Source organism: Anser anser (genome assembly GCF_964211835.1).
Source record: "Anser anser genome assembly, chromosome: 7".
Classification (NCBI taxonomy): Eukaryota; Metazoa; Chordata; class Aves; order Anseriformes; family Anatidae; genus Anser; species Anser anser.
Genome location: NC_139727.1, coordinates 5,849,466 through 5,871,270, shown reverse-complemented (window position 1 = coordinate 5,871,270; position 21,805 = coordinate 5,849,466). Strand labels below are relative to the sequence as shown.

At 34.6% G+C, this 21,805-nt stretch overlaps 1 protein-coding gene across 1 annotated transcript in view; it reads right to left on the bottom strand.

Moving 5' to 3' along the window:
• Positions 1-21,805, bottom strand: part of LRMDA (leucine rich melanocyte differentiation associated) — a 669,624-nt gene that overhangs the window by 271,155 nt on the left and 376,664 nt on the right. Inside the window, 2 exon segments of the mRNA XM_083843533.1 lie at positions 9,338-9,464; positions 19,710-19,840. Coding sequence (XP_083699659.1) covers positions 9,338-9,464; positions 19,710-19,840 — 258 coding nt within the window.

Here is a 21,805-nt window from a genome sequence, read left to right as displayed (position 1 = left end):
CTTTATACTCTCCCTAATTCCTTCAGAGAGAATACCAGTCCTCCTGTCACATATGTTTTTGAGCTTTTTTCCCCACACGATGAATCCCCTGAAACGGGGACATGTAACCAAAGTCACCAAATCTTGAATGTTTTATGTCACTGAATTTGGGGGGGGGGGGGTGGGGGGTGGTATATGAAAATTTTAATTTCAGAGAAATGACAACAAATAATGTTGGTGGAAGTCTTCTTAAGAGTTGTAAAGGATGCTTGGATCAGAATAAGCTTGTATATGCATTCACATAGATCAATAAAGATTTCAGGTGTGCAAAGACTATTCTACTGCTCCTAAAGTCAAGTGAAAATCTGTTGTTTTGTACAATACTGGGTAAGATTTTCAATGGCCAGCCTGATTAGGACAACCTATAATTAGCACTGTGTTCTGCAACCCAACCAGGCACGGAATTTAATAAAACTATTTTCCTTGTATATTAACACCATGAGGTTAGTGTTATCTTCAACTAACATTCAGGAACTACAACCAGAATCTGTAAGCTCAGTATGATTTTAAGGGAGCAGATGCAACTGTGCTGTATCCTTGCTTATACAAAGTGAGCATTTTTAGAAACCCATTAAGCTAAGTTCATTATTTCTTACAAAATATCCTTTTGGCCTATATATTTCTGCTAAGAGAGGAGATGAGAGGAGAAATGTCAGTCCTTCTCTGGAAACAAATTAATCCTTTTTCCTAAAATAACTCATAAACCAGTTACAAATTGATCATGTTCTTAGTCATTAATGAAGAGAGAATGAATGATACGCCTGAGCTTTTAGGAGATGACCTCATCACTACCAGCCCTGTGTACCTCTTGGACCACATTTTGGCTGACTTTATAGTGTGGGGGAGGATTATTACTACAATGCTCTGGGGTTCTTGACCTGGCAATAATTTACAGCACACAGTCTCTCTTGTAGAGCTACAGGAAAAGCAGGATTCAGCTGCTTAAACACAACCTTCTACTGCCACATTAGCCACCCTATGGTATGTAGGCCTGGCCTCCTATGGTGACAGTGAAAAGGCTTGCATTCCCATAGGCACTTATCCTATAGGGACCTGCTGTATACTTGAAGGTATCTAAAGTGACATCAGATGTCTATTTTTATACACTTGTATTGTTTCCAAAGTGACTAGAAATATTAGCCAATATCATGTACATTCATTTTACTTCCCCTTTTGTTCTTGTCCTCTCTTTCCACCCATCTAATTTGACTATGTCAACACTAAAAACACTATGTTCATCTCACAGCAAGATGCTGTATGATGTGTTTGCACCACTTTTTATATGACAAAGACATGGTCCTTTATCTCTAGGTCTTGGCACCTTAACTTGTAACCTGTTGATTGCTGTAAACCACAATTCCATTGATGTCAAAAGGAAACACCTGTAAGAGAAAATTCACTTTGTGGAATCAGGGCCTATTGCGTTATCACAGATATCAATCAAAATGTCACAGTGTAACCAAAAACATTTTGCTAATGGCAAGTAAATCCAATAACTAGAGGAATAACGATTTGTAGAGAATGACATTTTGAAGCTGCTCTATTTCTTCATTCTTCGGACTGGATATAGTAACTTCACTACTACAAAGTCAGCTACATCACAAGAGAAAATTTCTTGAACGTATTACTGTAATGAAGGTTAGTACTTCAAGGCAAAAAAAAAAAAAAGGAACAAAAAAGAATCCAGTAATTTGAATCACACACAAAGACCTGGTAAATGCTCCAAATAAATACTTTCTCTTCAGCTTCCATGCTCCCCAAGAATTGGGGGGGGGGGGGGGGGGGGGGATGCTGAGCAATTAAGGACGAAATTTACAGCAGAATAATAAAAAAAAAAGTACTGTGAAATATAAGAACAATTACCCTGGAAACACTGGGCATAATTTCCAGTAATTGAGATCCTAGGATTTATACAAAGAAGAGACAACTGAAAACAGAAGAGAACATAGAGATGCAAAGGCAATGACTTTAATAATGTATGCAATATTAAATGTAATTAATAATGTCATGGATGTTGAATTGAACATGGATGTTAAATTAAACAAATTTTATTGTCTAAAACTGTATAAACCTACCCCCTTTTTTTTTCTTTCTTCAACACATCAGCAACCTAAAACTATGTGGCAATGTTAGATAAGTTGGTGTGAAAGAACAACTCATAATTGTGAAAGCATGATAAACAAAACTATTAAAATGTTCACATAATTCTGCCTTCATATGTGAAAAATGCCTTTCTAAAAAACACTCAGTATAACCTCTACCAATGAGAATATCAAAGAGCTTGGTTAAGTTCACATACAACTCTGTTTATATCATCATCTTCCATGTTGTCCTTTACTACAAGATACACTACTGGGAAGATCACGACAAATTATTTTTGCCTTCATTTGCAGTGGCCCCTGTGACCATGTTTCTCTCTAACAGTTGGTGACCTTTCTGACTGTTCGGCAAAACAGCAAAGCCAGTTTAAGAACACAGCATGCGTACACACTGTAGAACTTGCCATGAAAACTACTTCACATAGTCAAAACAAGTAATAAATACAAACTCAGCTGTGACGATTATTTCCAAGTTTTGAAGCAGATGCTTCACATTTACAAAATTACAAGTAAAACCTTTTCTGATTTTCTCTCTCAGAAATCTTGCTATGACTTTATACCATTATAATTGGACCTTTGTTTTATGGCTAGGAATTAGCATATATTCTATCCATTACACTCAATACTACTACAATTTCAACGGGAATGACTCATCAATGTGATTGAGAGCATGAGACATATCAAGCCTCGAAATCTAGGGAAAAAAACACTACCTATAGGAACAAAAGAATAGACACAGGCTAGCCCAGAGTTTTGCCAACACAATATTACATCCAATTTATTTTATTTTTTTACAAAATGCAGCATATTAACATCTTCTACCCCCAACAGTATTGTCATCTGATCCACTGCATTAGTTTTTTCAAAGGAGGAACAATGGAAGAATGCAGTGAGCTCTGCTTGTACAGCAGCAGTATTTCCATTTCCAAAAGAAAAACAAACAGAACTTTAAGATAAAATTCTAGCCACGCTGATCCATTGGTAATTGAAAACAATTATGATTCTTGCCCTAATGTCTGATATCATAGTATTACATTATACTGAATGACAATTCGTTAACTAGACTAAATCAGTAAATTATAAGACAAAAGCCAGACTATATGCTTGCAACATCTAATAACTGAAGTTTCCACAGTTCTCAACCCACAAATAGAAAATATATACATATATTAAAAAAATAAAATAGGTGGTAAACAAGTTGCCATGCTAGCTTCTTCAATTAAAAGTTAACGATATACAGTACCTATTGCCATTCACCAGAGAACCTCCAAGTGCTTTACAAATATTAAATAAGTCTTATAAAGGATCAATTTGTGCACTGCTGTTGAAAGACAGACACCTTTCAGGTGCAAAGTAGCAGCTGGTTAACTAGCACAGTGCAACACTACATAACATTTTAGGGCAGAAGGTGGAGAAGAATGCCTTAGTAAATTGAGATTGCAGAGAAATCCATGGAGGCAGAATGCAATTACCTGAATTGGAATGAGGCCAGGGCTCCAAGTGTAACACCCCTTCTATGTGAAAAGTGCATTGGGATCATTAATGGCTAAGAGGACACTGGCTTCATGAAAATCATGTACTTTTTCAAAAGGAATTATTTTAGGAAAGAGACATCACCTTTTGCATACTGTTACCTTCAATAGTAATTAGATACCGAAATGTAGTCTACATAATTCCATCACAAAGAACTATACATGTATCACTTTTTCAAGAAATATCACCATGAGAACAAACAACGAGGAAAAATTTTTTCCCCTACCCTAACAAACCTATGATCCACGTGTCTATTCTTTTGTGACAGATGGAATTACAGTAGGTTAGGCAAAGAGAATACATTCCTTTACTATTTCAACAGATGCATGCTATCAGCTTAATCCCCACTGTTTCAACTCATTGCTTTTCTCTCACTTCACTGACTGATATCTCTCTCTTTAATCATGTGACCTATCATATGCCAAGACAAAAAAAAAAAAAAATAGAGCAAAACGCAATCTACTGCTAAGTAAGTAGATTGGGTGCTACTTAGAAGTTGGTACTTCCAACTTCTTCACAGCTAAGATTCCAATCTTCAACTTCAATTTCACAACTTTCTTCTGTTCTTTTTTTTGAATACTGACCCTTCTCTTCCCTCCTTTGACTGCTTTTTCCCAAGCCTGACTTTCTGTTCACTTAAACACAGCTGCCCTTGCAAGCATTTGGAAGGCAACTGCTTACCTGCTGGCCTTAGCAGACTGTTCTAGATCGTATTACTAATTCCAGGAGCAAAAGCTTTCCCCACATGATGCACAAATTCACAGCCAGATCAAATTTATTATGAAGTTTCTTCACTAGGACAGCATGCTGCATAGCTAGTGCTACACTGGTCTGCTATTGATCCAATGCAAAGAGATCTATCGCTCAGTAACTTCAACCAGGGAATCAACAGCTCCATTGCTTGTTGCCCAGTAACTTCATATACTGTAAGTCCACATTTCCTACTGCACAGTTGCACAGGTACCTTCTATAGACCTTCATCAGCCATTTGAAGAACTACCAGCTTTCTGTTTATTAGTCTAGTTATACAACTTTTCACACAAATTCTCAAGCCCCTTATTATGGCTTTGCACAGCCACAATAATTAGATTTACTGTTTCTTTAAATCCCATGTCACTGATTCACCCTATAAGCAGCACAAGATGTGATAGATTTCTTCTCTCAGTATTGCATCAAGCCATATCCATATTTTGGGAACTCATTTTTGTTACTGCAAAAATTGAGGACAGCTTTAGTGACTTTTAAAGTCTTCTAAACAAAGTATTCTTGTATTTATGAATATGACTGCTCAAGTTCCATTTCTGGATTCACTGTGCTAAGCTAACATACACAGAGATGATATATATTTAAGAAAAATATTGCTTTTTTAAAAAAATAGTTAAGGACAAAAATCACTAAAAACACCCCTTATGCCTCATCTGATTTTAATGAAATTTTAAAAAGCATTCATCCCTTTGATAAAATAGAACTTTATATGAGTTTAAACACAATACTGACAATGATACTAAACCAACACTATAGATTTTAGCTTTCCTTATTTCTTAAGCTGTACCACTAAATATTTACTCTAGCATAAAATAAATTCCCTCTACCCTCCAAGTAACAGTGTGAGCACGAATCACATACCCTCAATAACATGAACAACAGATATTAGATTTGTCTTTCTACTTGACGGTGACGGTCTCCATTTAGTTCCTTAGAGAAAGAATGTTATGTCAGGCTTTATGATTATAATTTGTGAAGAAAAGAATACATCTGAGGGGAAAAAAAATCAAAACACTTATACTGCCATCTTTTGTTGTACAGAGTTTCCTTTATATCCACTGGACAAGATGTGCTTGGTGAAGATGCTATGAAGCAGAATAACTTTCACATAATAAAATGTCGATTACTTGGAAGTATACCCATGTATACCTGCTAATGATTTGGTCCTATGAACTACAAGACTGTTACATGTGACTAAGTGCACAATGCTTGCTTTTGCCACTATAAATACAGCTAATAAAAATGTTAACCTTAAAAATACAGGAAGCCAAAAAAATTGCTATTGGGCAGAGGGGTTGCAAAATACTGGGAAGTATATGCATTTTATAAAAAGCAAGTACTAAGCAATTAAAGTTATATTTAAAGAGTTAAATACAGTATGTATTTATTCATAGCAACATGTTTTAGATATAATGGATATATCCACAGTTCATCATCTAGATTAAATGATCATGAATATAGACCTTTAAAATTCAAAGTTATGATATGCTCTGATACTTCATCATTTCATTTTGTTTATATATATCATATACAATGTAAAAATATGGAGTCTTAAAATGGATTTTCAAATTACATTCTGTTTCGCATCTCTAAGTTTTAAAGATGAAACGTTTAGAAGCACAATTCTTATACAATCTATGAACTAAAGGAGGGTACAGTTTTAAATGATTATGTCAAAGAAATGACAACTGTACTCTTTGTAGGGACAGGGATGAATAATTACAAAGCTGGCACATAATTAAGCAATTTTGACTGCTGTATTCTTGAGCTGTCGTTTTGATGTGAAGTGCTGTCATGCCCAGAAACACACTTCATGCTGGACAGGCATCTTCCACTTTGATCTACACTTATGCCAGTGAAATAAGGTCATGATCTGGTCATTAAGCGAGGCTTCCACATCTTGCTCAATGCCTCCTATCCCGCTAGGCTTACCCAATCTTTATTAAAATCAGGCATGATAATATGTTCAATATTTTGACAAAAGAAAACACAAACATCACAGAAAAAAATGAAGTTTAGCTCACTTACATAGAGAGATGGAACACTGCATTGTAACATTAAACTGTTTTCTAATAAATGACTGCATCTTTCCATAAGACAGTCATATCACAAACAGATGCATTTTAAACAAAGGATGAAATGAAGCAAAGCACAAGAAAGTGCAGTGTTCTTTTAAAAATATGAAAAAACAGAAAAATGAAAGTCTAAAAATTTATACAAAATAAAATATTTATGACTTAGTGATGACTGGTGATTGCTAGATACTTTTGCATTTCAGTAAACACAAGCTAGTCAGATGGAAATTTCTTGCTTTTATTCTCATTTTGTGTATTTTTTCTTGGTGGGGTATTTTGCTCTCCCAAGTATTTCATGTCAAGACTAAAATGAAAACAACTCCCCACATCACAACCCCTTTAGATCATCAGTCTGCTTTTTATGCTGAATAAGCAATACCATCTCCTGCTTACCATAATGGAGAGGGGGGGGGAACATGACTTAGATTTAGATTTTTTTTCTCTGAAAAAGCAAGTCTGATTGGTTCACTGTTGACATTACACCTGGCAGAACAATACGTCCATGTATCATAATTGCATTCGCTAATATGAATATTAATCATACCAACTTCACTCCTGGCGAGTACAGTCTGAGATAGTGACCACTACCTTAGGAGGATGGAAAAAAATGTTCTCAGGAAGCTCATTATCAGCAGGGTCTTGCATCACTAGGTCAACATATTAAGGAGTTTTTCTGATGACTAATACTCAGTGTGCTGCAGCCTTCCTCTATTTTGGATCAAGGTGTATTATTCTCTAACTAGTTTCAGAAAGCTTGGAATATATTACCACTAGCTGTCTGATAAATTGGGCCAAAGCTCATCAAAATTCTCAGCAATTACATGGGAGGGGAACTGGTGAACATACAGAGGGCACAAGGCTCATTTCCTAAGGAAACCTGAAGGGCAGAGAATAAAAAAAACAACCACATTATATATTCAATATATAACATATGATATAATTTGAAACCACAGTTATTGTGCACATCATATTTGTAATATATAAAGGAATGCTGCTTGATGTCGTCTTTGAGTATAGCTATAAATAACTGTATACATACATATCAGCATCTGAAAATATATTCACACAAAAGACTTTTAGAGCGTTGTCACACAAAGTTTGCATGCATATGTACTATAGCCATGAATATCCTAGGGAACATGCACAAATTTGAAATAATTTTAAGATGTTTATAATACCTCTTAAATTAGGTTCTGCACCCAATTTCATGTTTGTTTTAAATTAGCCACTTCAGTAATACGTATATAATATTGTATGATGAGGGTAATTTTGCAGCACCTTAAGAAGCATTAATTCGTGCCATGAAAAACATTTAGAATGATTTTACCATCAGCAATTTGTATCAAACCGTTTATAAAGAAGTAGAAAAAAATTTAGAAGAAGAAAAACTTTTGCAAATTTGATGAAATAAATGTAGGTTTAGTCATGATATAGTGGGCAAATAATACAAAACCACACAAAGGATTCAATTAGAGATATAAAAGATAAAGATGCTATCCCTACTTTTGTGAAGTAATTTACCCTTAGCTACTGGCATTAAAAAAGGTTTCACCCAGAAGGGTCTTACACACTTACACTATTTAGTTGGTTCAATTTCTAACAGCAAACTCAGATGAAAAATATAATTGCTAATAAAATGAAAACAATACTTCACCAGATCTAAAATCTGAATAAACAGAATTATAAAATCACTCAGCATACGTATGCCGTACTTAACACATTTCAACTGTTGCATTTGGCCAGATTCAGTGAAGATATTCAAAACAGCCCAGACATCAATTGTTTCATCTATCACATATATAAAAGCTGAAATAACTAAAAGTAATGGTAAGCAATATTTCAAAGCTGTACTCGTATCAGAAGTGTTAACATTTTAATAGTTACAAATTAATCAGTCTGAATTAATTTATTATGCACTGCAACTGTACTTGTGATAATGCATTTATCTAGCAACACTGTTATGTTACCAAACAGTGCATTTCCATAACTGCTGCATTATTATTCAGGATTACTGAAAATCTGCAATAAATTATTGATGGTATGTTTTAGAGAACAAAACAGAAAGCAAGTAGACCAAAAACTTGAATGGAGTTTTGAGATCCACAGCACTAACACACTCTGAAGCTCAGAGTGTTATTATCTTCTGTTGATCAACAGTAAAAAAGAAGGTAAAGTGTAGAAATCACATTCTTATTCTGTTTACCTCAGCAGTATGCCCAGAGTTTATGCAAGTGGTATCAAAAGCTCAGATTACTGAAACTGTATCTCTGCTGTTGTGAATGCTTATTAGCAGGACACCACATTAAGTAACATCATACAAAATTAGAATCAGCTGTTCCACTAAAAGCCAATAAACACCATAGGTGTGAGCACTGCAATAGACATTTGTGTATAACATACATGGCAGGGCACAACTTGTCAGAAAAATTGCATTCTTTCACAATAGCACATCACACAGTTGTCACGTATCTTTAAATAAAGATAAAAGGCAAAAATATTCTTTAAAGCTCACTGTCACATATTAGTTACTTTATTATATGAAACAGAGGTTGGAACCCAGAAATTTGATAATGTAACCAGACATAACTTAAGCAGACATAACAGCAAAGTTTGATACTAAACCAACAAAAATTATGAAGTTTTTTGTCCCTCACCTGACCATATTTACCAGTCCTTCGGTCTGAAAAGTTTTTTTTTTGTTTTGTTTTGTTTTTGTTTTGTTTTGTTTTGTTTTAAATAAAAGACACAGACAAGCTTTGGGAGATGTTTTAAAACAGCATTAATGAATAACTTATTGTTACATTTGTTTTTAATTTACTCTCCTACCTTAGCATCCTTAGGTTTAACCACTTTCATGAAGGCACCTCTCACTAGGGCTTCCTCTCTCTCTCTCCTGGTTACTTTCCGAGTATCAAGAAATTTCAGGTTTGTCAATTTGTGCAGAACGAAGTATCTGACAGACAGCAAAATGAACACTTAAAATCCAGTAATAAACAAGAATATACTCACAGAATAAACGACTAAAACACAGCAGCAATAAAAGGCAACAGCCTTTTCTTCTTTATCTCTGTTTGCCCTTTTCATGTAATGTAGCTTATGTAACAAGTTCTTATAATTTATTGTCTCAAAAGAAACTTCTTTTAAGTGCCCATGGCAATTTAATACTGGGTAGATCAAATAGATCAGGAATTCATCAACAGACATGTATGTCATATGCAGCTATTACTGAGGTATAAGGCATTTTCATGAATAAAATAAAATGGAAATTATTTTTAGATTGCTGGTTTAGACTTCCAAGTAATTTTAAGAATTCCATCCCATGTTGCAGGGAAACACCGATCTGAGGCATTGGAATTACCAGCTATCTGCCTGGAAAGAATTCTTAGCAAACAGTCGTATGCAAACACTTCAGATTTGTTTTACATTTTCCTAAAACACAAATGACCAGTGACATTAGAGATCCATGTGAACAGCAAATCAGAGGGAGGTGTGATTTGTCTTCTGCCATACATCCTGAAACGCACTCCTTTGTCTTGATGGGAGTGCATGTCAGTGTTCAAAACTCTTTAAAAACAAGAATTAGTCTAGAGAAGACATCAAGAGTTATTCTCAGGGCGTGCTCTCCAGAACTAAATTTTGACACAGGCACCATTTGGAAGCAGAATTCTGATGTGGTCTTGCTAGGAAGACAAGGTGTTCTTACGGCATATAGATCCCAGCTCAGGATTAAATGCTGAAGTACTCAGGGAGAGACCATTTTTTGGTAAATATTTTCATAACTCAACGTTCCTGTTAGAATTCATCAGTATTCTATTTATCCTTTTTGCTCAAAGTACAGCAACATTTTAGCCTCAAAAAATAACATTGGCTCCGTGTATGCAGAAGAAGAGAACATGGCAGATCAGAAACAAAATAAGGCACACAACCAGAGAAAATCAAAATACCAAACCACCTCAAGTACGTTATTTACATTTAGTCAACCAAATGTGAAGCAGACATTGCAAAGCGAGGAAGTGACAGACTTCCTAGCAGGGGGTAGAAAGGTGATTGATAATGTCCCCCCATGCCTAGTTGCTTTCCATAAACCTGCAGTCAGAGAGACTACATAATCATACCAATTCCTTCTGGCAGCAGCAGAATGAAATTGTAGTAGTAGAAAACTCCACTTAACATAGTATTTTGAAACAGAACAATGCTAAAAAAAATGTGTTTTAAAAGGTAAGAGTTATCTTATTATACTATCCCTGAGGCCAGAGAGACAATTGAAAAAGACCATAAGCATCCCCATCTACAACCAAGCAAAATTTAATGCTGCGAAGAAACCTTTCAGCCAACTACACCTTTCCTTTAAGGCAACAGCCCCATAAATTGCTAACAAGTGAACTGAAAATGCTCAGTGCTGAAATGCTCAGACAATTTAAATGTGAATCCTGATTCTATGACATTTTGTGATATCATAAGAAGAGTAAGAGAGTCACTTCACAAAACAGAACATGTTCTAAGACCATTTCTTAAGCAATAGCTACTGATCTAGGAGCCTGACACGTTCTCAGCCTCCTCCCAGCTTTCCTGGCTGCCCTTCCAGTCCTCCCTGGCATTTTGCTACCCTTATCTTTCAGTGGAGAAGAATCTATCCATCTTGTATTACTGGCAGAAAAGCTCAGATGACAACAGATTCTTTCAAATGAAGACATGTACAGAAGGAAACAATATGTCAGGAATGAAGAAGAGTGAAGCTAAAAATGAGTAAAGACACCCACTAAGTGTAGGGTGAGAAAAGATGAATATTCAGGTGAAGAAAACATCAGTATTAGAAAATCAGCAAATGTTTAATGATGGAATGAAATATGCCATTGAAAAGCAGGCTGCAACAAAAATGACAACAGACTAAGACAGCACTGTCATCTTTGCTGACTTTGGATCACAGCCCTAATGTCAGTCTCCCAATCATTTAAAAAGAGCTTAAAATTATAATAGCATTCCTTGATACAAATGTATTTCTTATTTTCAAGCCATCCTGACTGCACTTCAAAAAAAAACAGAATTAGCACCAGTACTTGTTAATTCCAAAAACAAAACCTAAAAATCCACTACCCAAAGAAATTAAGCCACAAACTACATCACGAGGTTTAGCGTTGATTTTTTTAAGACCCTTTAAGCAATGCAGATATTAAAAAGTTGCATTGAAGTTATCTCATCAGTAGAACCAAGGTATATCAGTGATTAACTCTTAAAAGCTGATTTGAAATAAAATGCCACTTATTCTGATTGCTTCAACTAAACAAGGGATAAAATGGATCTGTATTATATGATACTATGAATATGGTACTTTTTCATTAAATGAAGGAAAGCATTTGACTTCCTGGATATATTTTATCTAGAAATATGAAGATGCAGCTTCAATCTAAATGTAACAGAAGTTTGCCATAAAAATACAGGAAAGGATAACTAAAGCCCTGGAATGAACACTTTACAATATCAATTCAACCCTTGTAAATTTAATCCAGGGTTATTTGTTGCACAAAATCTCTTTACTGTGATGTATGACTTAGTTACTAAGGTTATCACAGCAGTATCCTAAAGTTGCGTAGTACATAAAACATTTCAGTTAACAATGCAGGGAGGTTAACTCCCACAGATAACCTACTATCAGAGGGTTAGACCAGATGACATGCCTCTGTCAGCTTTCAGGAGCTATTGATGGTTCAATCAGTCTGTTTTGAAGGTAAAGTACAACAAAAGGGCACTAAACTTATTCAAACTGTCAACAGGGACTATCTGGAATGTTGCTTGCAGGTAAGTAATTTTGGGTGTTTTAAGACCATTATCAAACACCAATGGCTGCAGAAAAAGACAGCTACTAATAACACAGAATGCAGCCATCATAAAATACTTTATGACAGGTACTAGGATCCATAAATTTCATGACACATTGCACCTGTTTCAGACTTGTAAAATCATTACTTAAGAGAATGGTGTTTAATGAAGAAAGATCCATCTGTATTTTACATTATAAGTTTAGGAAGATTTATTATGGGTTAGAGGCTGGGGGACAGGGTTTCCTCCCCCCCCAACTCCTACCCCCCTTTTTTTTTTTAATCATTTGGTAAGTTAGCACTGCTTCATGTACTCTGAGACTACTATTACTCAGCTTAACATCTTTGTAGTGGCATGAAAGAAGGTTATCATCTTCAGTGATGAGAATAAAGATGAGCTCTGGAGAGAAAAAATAATAATACAAAAACAAGGGCACTAGTAAGGTGCTTAGAGATCCATTTCTCACTGCCTGTACACCAATATTCTGCTTCGTGGTGGATTAAGGAAATGAACTATGTAAGAAAAGTTGCACCTTCTTCTGTCCAGAATCATCTCCTTGCACCTTAACCCCCCTGTGCCAAGAGTCCTGTGAAAATAAACTAATAACAGATATACAACACAAACAGGAACACTAAGAGATTGAAAAAAGCAGTGAAAATCACATTTCACGTTATTTAAGTTTTAGTTAAGTGAAAATGACAATAAAGATTAACAACTCATTTAGCAATTACGTGTTACACGTAATTATTAGTATTTTTTAACAATTTTTACACAGGCTTGTCAGGATATATGAAAAGTGGGATAGGCTTGAGGGGGCATTTGCAAAGGAATGCAGTGTGTTTGGGATTCAACTGCTATTGACATTGGCTAAAGCTCAGTGGGGCAAAACCTTCCTTTGAAGAAACTTATTGGAGTTTAGAAAGGGACAGGACAAAGACAGCTTTGAGATAAGCTATTGCAATTTATTAAACAACACACAATTCTAGTTTATGTAAAGAAATACCATGTGTGATACAGATTCTTTTTACAGGCAGTTACAAATCACAGGCTTGTATTCTTAACTCTGGTAACAAACAGGGAACTTAAGACCTATCAGTTGCCTTGCAGGTTTATTCTGGTTATGTTTGTAGTTCTCTACCATGTAATAGTCATTACTTTAAAAAATAGTCCTTGGGTTATTCCATCACCCCAAAAGATTGATGACGATTCGTACAATCTTTGGAGATAATTTCACAAATCAAGCAAAAGAGTTCAATAAGAATGCAAATGTGTTCCTTAAAAAAATCACCCAGAAGAAAGGAAAAAATCTATTTTAAACATATGTAAGAAATTTGTCAGGTTTTTGATCAAAGGTGTAAATGACTTTTATATCAACTCATTATTTTTGTTAAATAGCTACAGCATAACTTCATTCAGATCTGTTATTTTTAGTAGCCATGTAAGTTCAGGCATAAAAATTCTCAGAAAGTTTTAATCCGTTTCTTAACACTACTCTTTACTATTATCCAACAATTCCAGGAAATTTCTATTCTAGAGCTGTGAACACCATAACAAGAAAAATCACATCACGTCTCATAGCATCTAAAGGCCTAGATTCATTTATTACCTCCCTTGGAAAAGCAGACAAGTTGTAGAATATGGTTGGCCTCGTGATACTGACAGATACCAGCATCATCCATGAGCCACACTACAAGAAAATCTTAAAAGTGGCAATAAATTACTTTTGGAGATAATGTTTTATTTTCTACTACTACAGGAAAAGAACTTAAAATTTGGATGTGCTAGAGTTTTAGAAAAAATAAACTGTTCCACTAAACCTTAATGGAATACTATGCTTAAGAGCTAGATTTTGTATAGTCCTTCATTTTGTACTTGCAATAACAAAAACTGGAATATAAAACTGTAGTACATGCTTTATATTTAAAAATGAAAATTAATCTGAACTTAAAAAATACAGAAATATTTACTGAGAAGAATGCAGAAATGTCTAGCTCTACCTGTATCATAACTAACACCTACTGGAAGATTCAATACCTGTGTTATTGCATTCCATCTTTTTGATGATCACTGAACATAAAACTAACAGACTTATTTCCAACTTTGAAGGGCTGATTATGCTCTCAGTTACATTACTGTAAACTAGCAGTAATAAATAACCTGAAGATGGCAAATCTGCATCAGCATTCAAATAGGGAGAGATGAAAAAAAAGATCCAAATTAGGATCAAGCAAGTTTATGAAACTGAACTAGATTTTCTTCCATAATTATTTCTTCTGCACCACCAAGATAAAAGAAAAGTTTTTCCCTACACAAAGCAGCACATTGATGGCTGCAGAATTTCCATCTGTAACAAAGCTACCTCAGCACAGAGTTAAGGAAACCAGGTCATGACTTCAAACAACCATCTTCCAGAACAGAAGGCATGATGTTAGAGGTTCACATAGCCTCTACGCAAACTTGGCACTAGTTGGTGATGGCCAAGTAATTCTTCAAATCATTCAGAAATTCAGACCCCTCCAAATACTTTAACCTCTTCTGCTCTAAGTCAATATAGCAATCTGTATGAATTAGAAAAATCTCCATACACATAACAATAATTATAGATATGCTTTGACTTATTGCATTAGTATGGACAAATTTAGGTATTCTGCACTTCAATTTATCTAGCTGGAAAAAAAAAAATATATCACATTATAACAGCCCTTGCTCCTAAATCCTTAAAATGGCTAACCTAAGTTGGAATTTGTGCAGCTATCTGATGTCTATTAAATGTACTGTCTATTAAATGTTCCAGGTACTGTAGAAATCACAAGGCCTTATGTAAACAGTGAAGTAGTAGAGATTCATAGATTATACAGATATACAGAAATGCCCTAAATATCCCATGACTACATAAAATGAATATCACAGTGCCACAAACTGAAATCCCTCCTTCTAAAAGGGAGCCTCATTAATAAGTTCAATGACAACTGACCAAGCACATTAGCGTTAGTTTCATTGACAAGTGAGGACTTCTGGTCTCCTACTGCTTCTTGAATATGTATTTATATTACCATACATTCAATAACCAGACTATTTAAAATAAATGAGGTTTTGTCTCAAAATTATATATATATATATTTAAAATAGCAAGAAAGCTGGAAACTCTATAAGAGGACTCAACATTTCACAGAATCAAATGGAATGGGAATAGCTGATTTAGCTTGAAAAGCTAATCCATACAAAATGCTTGCACTTCCTTTCTTACTGTTATATCTTAAGAGGACTTCATAAGGTTATCACCATTTGCTCCCCCTGCCAAAGATAGCGTATCTAGTATATGTGCTTTTAAGCTAATTTAAAATAAACTCGGGCATTTGTTTCCACTTGCCCTTGTTTCCATGTCAACAGCACTTAATGAATGCATCATTCCAGGAAATGTCAATAAGGAGGAAAGAAGAATGAAGAAGCACTGAAAACTTCACACACGGCATACATCCTTCACAATCATATCGCTTTAATGAAAATAGGTGAGGTCACCTGCAGCTTTAGCAACTCCTATGTAATACGTTCTGACCCAGATGATTTTTCACAGTTCAGTAACATCATGTTTGAAGTTTTCACTGCAAACAATACACCCAAAGGACTGACCAAGTGTGGGTACAAGAGAAGCAACCAGCAATTACTGTGTTGACTTCTGTTACTTTGATCTCCAGGTCACGACCTTTGCTTTCACGCAATCTTCAAAGTAGAGATTGTAGAATAGGTTATTTTAGAACGTGCACTGTTTTGCAAGCTATTTTTTTCTGTGTGTTTGTTGCTTCCTGTTTAAGGCAAAAGCTTTTTACATCTTTCCTATCACCATTAAATTTTAGTTATTTGGCTTTTAATTCCAGCAATAAGGAGCAGTTTCTGAAATTTTCCCTTGCCCTCACCCCCAGATAACCTTTTACAAAATGTCATCTCTCAAAAAAAAATAAAATAAAATAAAAAAATAAAAAGTAAGGACTAATAGTGCAATATTTTCTTACAAAAAAGAAACTGTAGCCATTTTTATAATGATGAAAAAAACATGACTTTTTAAAATGAAACATACAAGTTCGCTATAAAAATAGCGCTGAATGAAACTTTCCATTTTCATTTTCCTCTCCAAGCAAAAGTTTCAAAGGTAAGTACAGAAAAGTCATCAGCTTGTTCTCCTACAGATTTGGAAGTAAGGAGAAATAATAACGAGACATTTGAGGGGAAAAGAAAGAAATAAATAAACACAAACACTTTACAGTTTCTCTTCTATTCTTTTTCAAAAAAAATAACCCACTCAAATGTTACCATGTTTCTTAGAAAAAAATAACCTTTTTGAAAAAAGTGACAACAAAGGTTTTGGATAAAAACCTATTTGTAATGAAAGAAATAGTCAAAAGCTTTAGCATTGACCTTCTCATAGAAATGGTACACCCATGGATTACCTGAGAATCTAGATCTTTACACCTTGACAAAAAAAAGTTTTACACATTATCCAACTAATTTTAATAAACTTATTATTTTTAAAAACGTGTAATATTCCTTTTTATCTCTGTTGCTAACATCACAGCAAATTAATAGACAAAGTTTTTTAAGAAGTTGATCTAGTGCAATTTTTTACGGATGAGATTTTGGGGGTTTTGCAGATCTTTTCAGTTTGCAGGAATGCAAATATTAAATAAAGCTTTGATTTCTAGCACCTTTCTCTTTCTGGTTGAGGAATTAAATAGCCTGAACTCCAATTGAACTCAGTAGGAATGAAATTAAAGCTCAATGAAAAATGAAGCTGTGGTTCCAATGGTCACTGAGAAATTTTGCAAAAAGTTCCTGTTCAGAACAAAACAAAAACAGTCAAAGTTTTTGGTAAAGTAAAATGTTTATGTTATATGGGTTCACTGAAATGCACTGTTTTGATGCTTCCTATGTGAGAAATTTTCTCTAAAGTCTCTAAAAACTAAAAATCTAATGGAAAAAATATTATTTCAAACCCTTAAAAAAAAATCAAAATTATTTCAAATGTTTGCTGGTAAGATTTGAAGCAATGCATTTTTTAAAATAGAAATATTTTCAAATCCAGACAGCTTGTTGCTGCTAATTCTAGAGATAAACTTGTAAACTCTAGGGAAGGAAGAAAAAATTCCGTGTCTTTAAGATGCTTTAGAACATGTATTCAAAACTGAATAGCTAGTACAGTCCTTCTAATCAATTCCACCGTTATTCCTGAATAGCGATAGGTGAATATATTCCAGTGAAGACAAACATATATATATATAAGCACACACACACACACATTATTTTTATTTTGTTGGTTTTGAATGTAATGCTGTCTGTCAAACATTTTATATAACATAAGAAAGTTATAGAAAAGTATCAGGAAGCTTTCATTACAGCAACAGAACCATAAATCATTCAACTAATTAGAAGTCCATCCTTCTTTCTTGAAAGAGCTTTAATTATCCCAAGTTTATATGGAAAAAAAATACCTTTTTTTTTTTTTTTTTTTAAATTGAGGGGAAAGAACCTGGAAGCAATGTTGCAGTTTCCACCAGTGCATAAATAGAATCACTTCATGGTTTTGACACAGTGGTTTGCCATGAAGTGACCTAAAACTACCTTGACCTCCCTGAAATCAACATTTTGCACTGAAATGAAACAACAGACATGCTTGTTTTGATGTATGGCTGTGTGACATATTATAAATATTACATCACATAACCACAGAGGATGTCAATCAATAACGAATTTTTTCAGACAGCACTAAATGAACCATGGGTTCTTGCCTCTGAATGGCTCCTTTAACATACTACTTTCGCTTAAATGATTAATAGGAGACATATTGTCAGAAAACATACTTAAAGTGAAAAACAGTAAACTGTAGAAATATCATTCATTTTTTAAGCAATTCTCCAGTGCAAATGTCACATAAATTTACATAGAGACAACACTGTTAGACTCCTCTAAGCTGGATAGTAGGCATACCTTCTACTGGGAAAATATTTTTTAAAATATTTTCAATGGGAAAATATTTTATTAAATCTCAGCTGGTCTACTCGTTTAAAATACTACAGCTGTGCTAGACTCAAAAGTTGAATTGTTAGGAGGTGAAAATCTTTAGCCTAACAACAACCAAGCAATCCTTCTGAAAAGTCTGGAACGAAGGAAAAAAATGTATCCACACCCAGAAAAGCTGTGTTGCTGTTTCAGTCTACAGCATTTATGAGCAATAAAGAGCTGCATCCAATTCATGCAACTTCCCAATAAACCTGCTCTTAGTCTCCTCCACTTCGTGCTGTTTCATACTAACTCCCACAGAATAGTTTGGATTATGTGAAGATATTTTCAGAGTTTTATTTTATATCTGAATTATTTATATCTGAATATTGCAAGTGATCTGCTAACAAGAACTAAGCTTGGTCTCTCAGTCTCTGTAAGGTTGTCAGCACACTGACCACCAGCGCTGCTTGGCTCTGACTTGCCTCACAGAGACCCATTTTCAACTGATTTGAAAAATGCAAATACACAGAGACTGAAATCTTGTATCAGATGTGACCAAGGAAAGGGATTTTTTTTTTAAATGATCAGTGTCTCACTTGCCTAAAGGTTATAGCTATGAAAAATTGTCACTTCAGCAGACATACCATAAGCTTTGGACCTATACTCAGAGTCATCATCAGTCACAAGTATTTTTATTTATTTTTTTTTAAATAACCCTTGTAATTTTTAACATTGCAGTTGGACAGGTAGTATTTTATCAGGCTTCCATGTTAATTTCCAGATGACCTTTTGTGTAATCTAGCTGATTAAAACTGCATTATAGAGATAGCTTTCTTTTTCTGATTTGATTTTAAACACTGACTGCTCTCAGTTAAGAACCACAATACATAAGGAGTCTTTTCTTCTGTGTTCTTTAACAGTATCTTGATAACTATAATAGAAGAAATGCATCACCATAATCAAACGTTAGCAGTAGACAATATAACTGGCTAAAAGTCACTACTCTCTATAGTGACTTTTTTTTTATTTATTTTTAACTGCCACCCTTAGTGTATGTAACTGTTGCCTTGCCTTGGCCTTAAAGAGGAGAGGTGATAGGTAAACACATATGAGCACCCACATTCGAGAGAGCCTCTGAACACCTGCTCAATTCAAACGTGCTGTACCACACTGAAGTATTTCTTGAAATAGGGCTCCTGAGAGTGATCACATTGAAATGGGTTTACTGAAATTCATAGGTGTTTCACAGCAGTACATGGCAGAGTGCTTTCAAAATAGAGTAAGTGATACTTGCTTGGGACTACAAGTTGGGTTTAGTTCAGTATTTCTTCATTTTTAAGAAGCAAAACTGACATACCGTATTATATTTACAAGCGAAAACACTAACCTGTACCTCTGGTAGTCATCTTCATCCTTTTCTTTGCAGACCAGTTCATTGGGGCAGGCCACATTTCCAAGCAAGCTGAGGTACTGTAGTGAGGGCACAACTTCAGCCAAATGATCCAAAAGGCTTTCTAATTCTGTTATGTGTCAAAGGTTGTGGGTTAAGGATTCAATGACATTAATGAAAAAAGCATTTAGAGTTGCATCACTGCTGATTTAAACATACATTTCAATAAATGACAATCAAATTTAGTATGGCATTCAGGAAAATGTCACATTAATTGTTCCAAGGGCAAACAGGGATAAACTTCAGTCAGTTTTTTGGCATGGAATGAAAGAATTTGGCTGTTTTGTCATTCTTTTCTCCTCCTTTCTTTCCTAGGTGGTTCGCTACAAAACATTAAAACTTTGACAAAATGATGGATGCTGTGTGGTAAAATGGCTAGCAATTGCTGGAGCCATGAAACTTTTCCAGCATGGAAACAAACAGTTTCACAGCACATTCATCACTAATATATTCAGTCCACTGGAAAATGAGGTTAAAAAAAAAAAAGTCAAACCACAACAACCCACTTTCACTCTCAGAATATAAATGCTTTGAGTACCACGGTAACACATTTGTAATTACTCAATTAGTATATGTGAATAAATGATTCTCTAAGTGCAACTTGAACACTTAACTGTTATAAAACATGTATTTTACACATGAAGCTTTGAAGTCCCATAAAGTATTAGACTATTCATTAAAATAGCCTTATATTTTGGTATTATGAGGTGTTTCAACTGAAGTGTATTCCTCAGAACATAAACAATGATGACACACCTTCAATATTGTGAAATACATTAAACAAACAACCAAAGATTAATCATTTAACCACTGCAATATTGGTAATCACAGCTTAGGTTTCAACTATTTGCACTTTATTGATTAAACAAACAAAACAAGTTATTTTGTTAAAGTGTAATGTTATAGTCTCTGAGAGACTCTTACTACACATTTGTTTTCTTCCATTTATACGCAAAGGAAAAGTCATGGTTCTCAGAAAATATGCCATATGTATGCTTGTATACGGTTTTCAATGTTTAAAGCCTGAGTGGCTTAGACAATAGTAATAATTATTCAAGCCATTAAAGGTATTTCATTGTTCTGTTTTTTATCCACTCCTGCTGCTACAAACCACAACTGTTGTTTCAGATCTTCAGTTCACCTGTGTTGCTATTATTTATACTTGATTTATGTGTTTCTCTTATCTTTGCTTTTTTTTAGCTGATGGAATTTATTTCTTCACCTCAATATCTTAAGGGCAACAGAAGCAATACAGAATGGAAAGCTCAGCTTCATTGGTAAAAATGTTGTCTTCCTTTTGTTAGCCTGAAATTTCATTTTATTTCCAAATATATAAGAACATGCTGACAATTACTAATTTTATTATATTAAAATCAGTATATCTATACTCATGGTTAATATTTTGTCCCATAAGGTCTGAGGAAATCATACTAAAATATTTTGCATGAGCAAGAAAAATTGGGTTTGGAATTAGTTCTATGAATGGCCACAATATGGAATGCTATACTCTATCAAGCAATCAGCTAGGTCCCAACTAGAAAAAATGTCTTGCAGCAACATACAGTATAACTCTTCTTTGTTAGCCAGGATGAAGACACCACCAAAATTTTCAGCCTTTCACTTCTGGACCTTTATATAAACTTTTAACATTAAGTATTTTCATAGCTCTTTCAGGAAGTATGTGGCTGTGATGGGAAGGTCACAAATTCTTTTTTCACACAGGTTCAAGTGAGAGGCTTTCTAAAAATTTCCAAGGACTGTTAGAGAAGTCCTTGAATCTGGCACCCTCCCTCAGCCAGGAGAAACACTTAATTTCTTGCAGGACTTTAAATTGCACAAAGGTTCCCTGAGAGAAATAGTTTATTACTAAAAAAGTCAGTTATTTCCATAATGTTAATCACTCACAGAGTTAACTGTTGCAAGGTTTAGATCCCATCTGCCCTACTGAGGGGACACAAGACCACCACCACCAACTTTTTGCTTCTTTTATGGAGTAAAAATATATACTTATTACTTGTCAATTCAGTAGAATT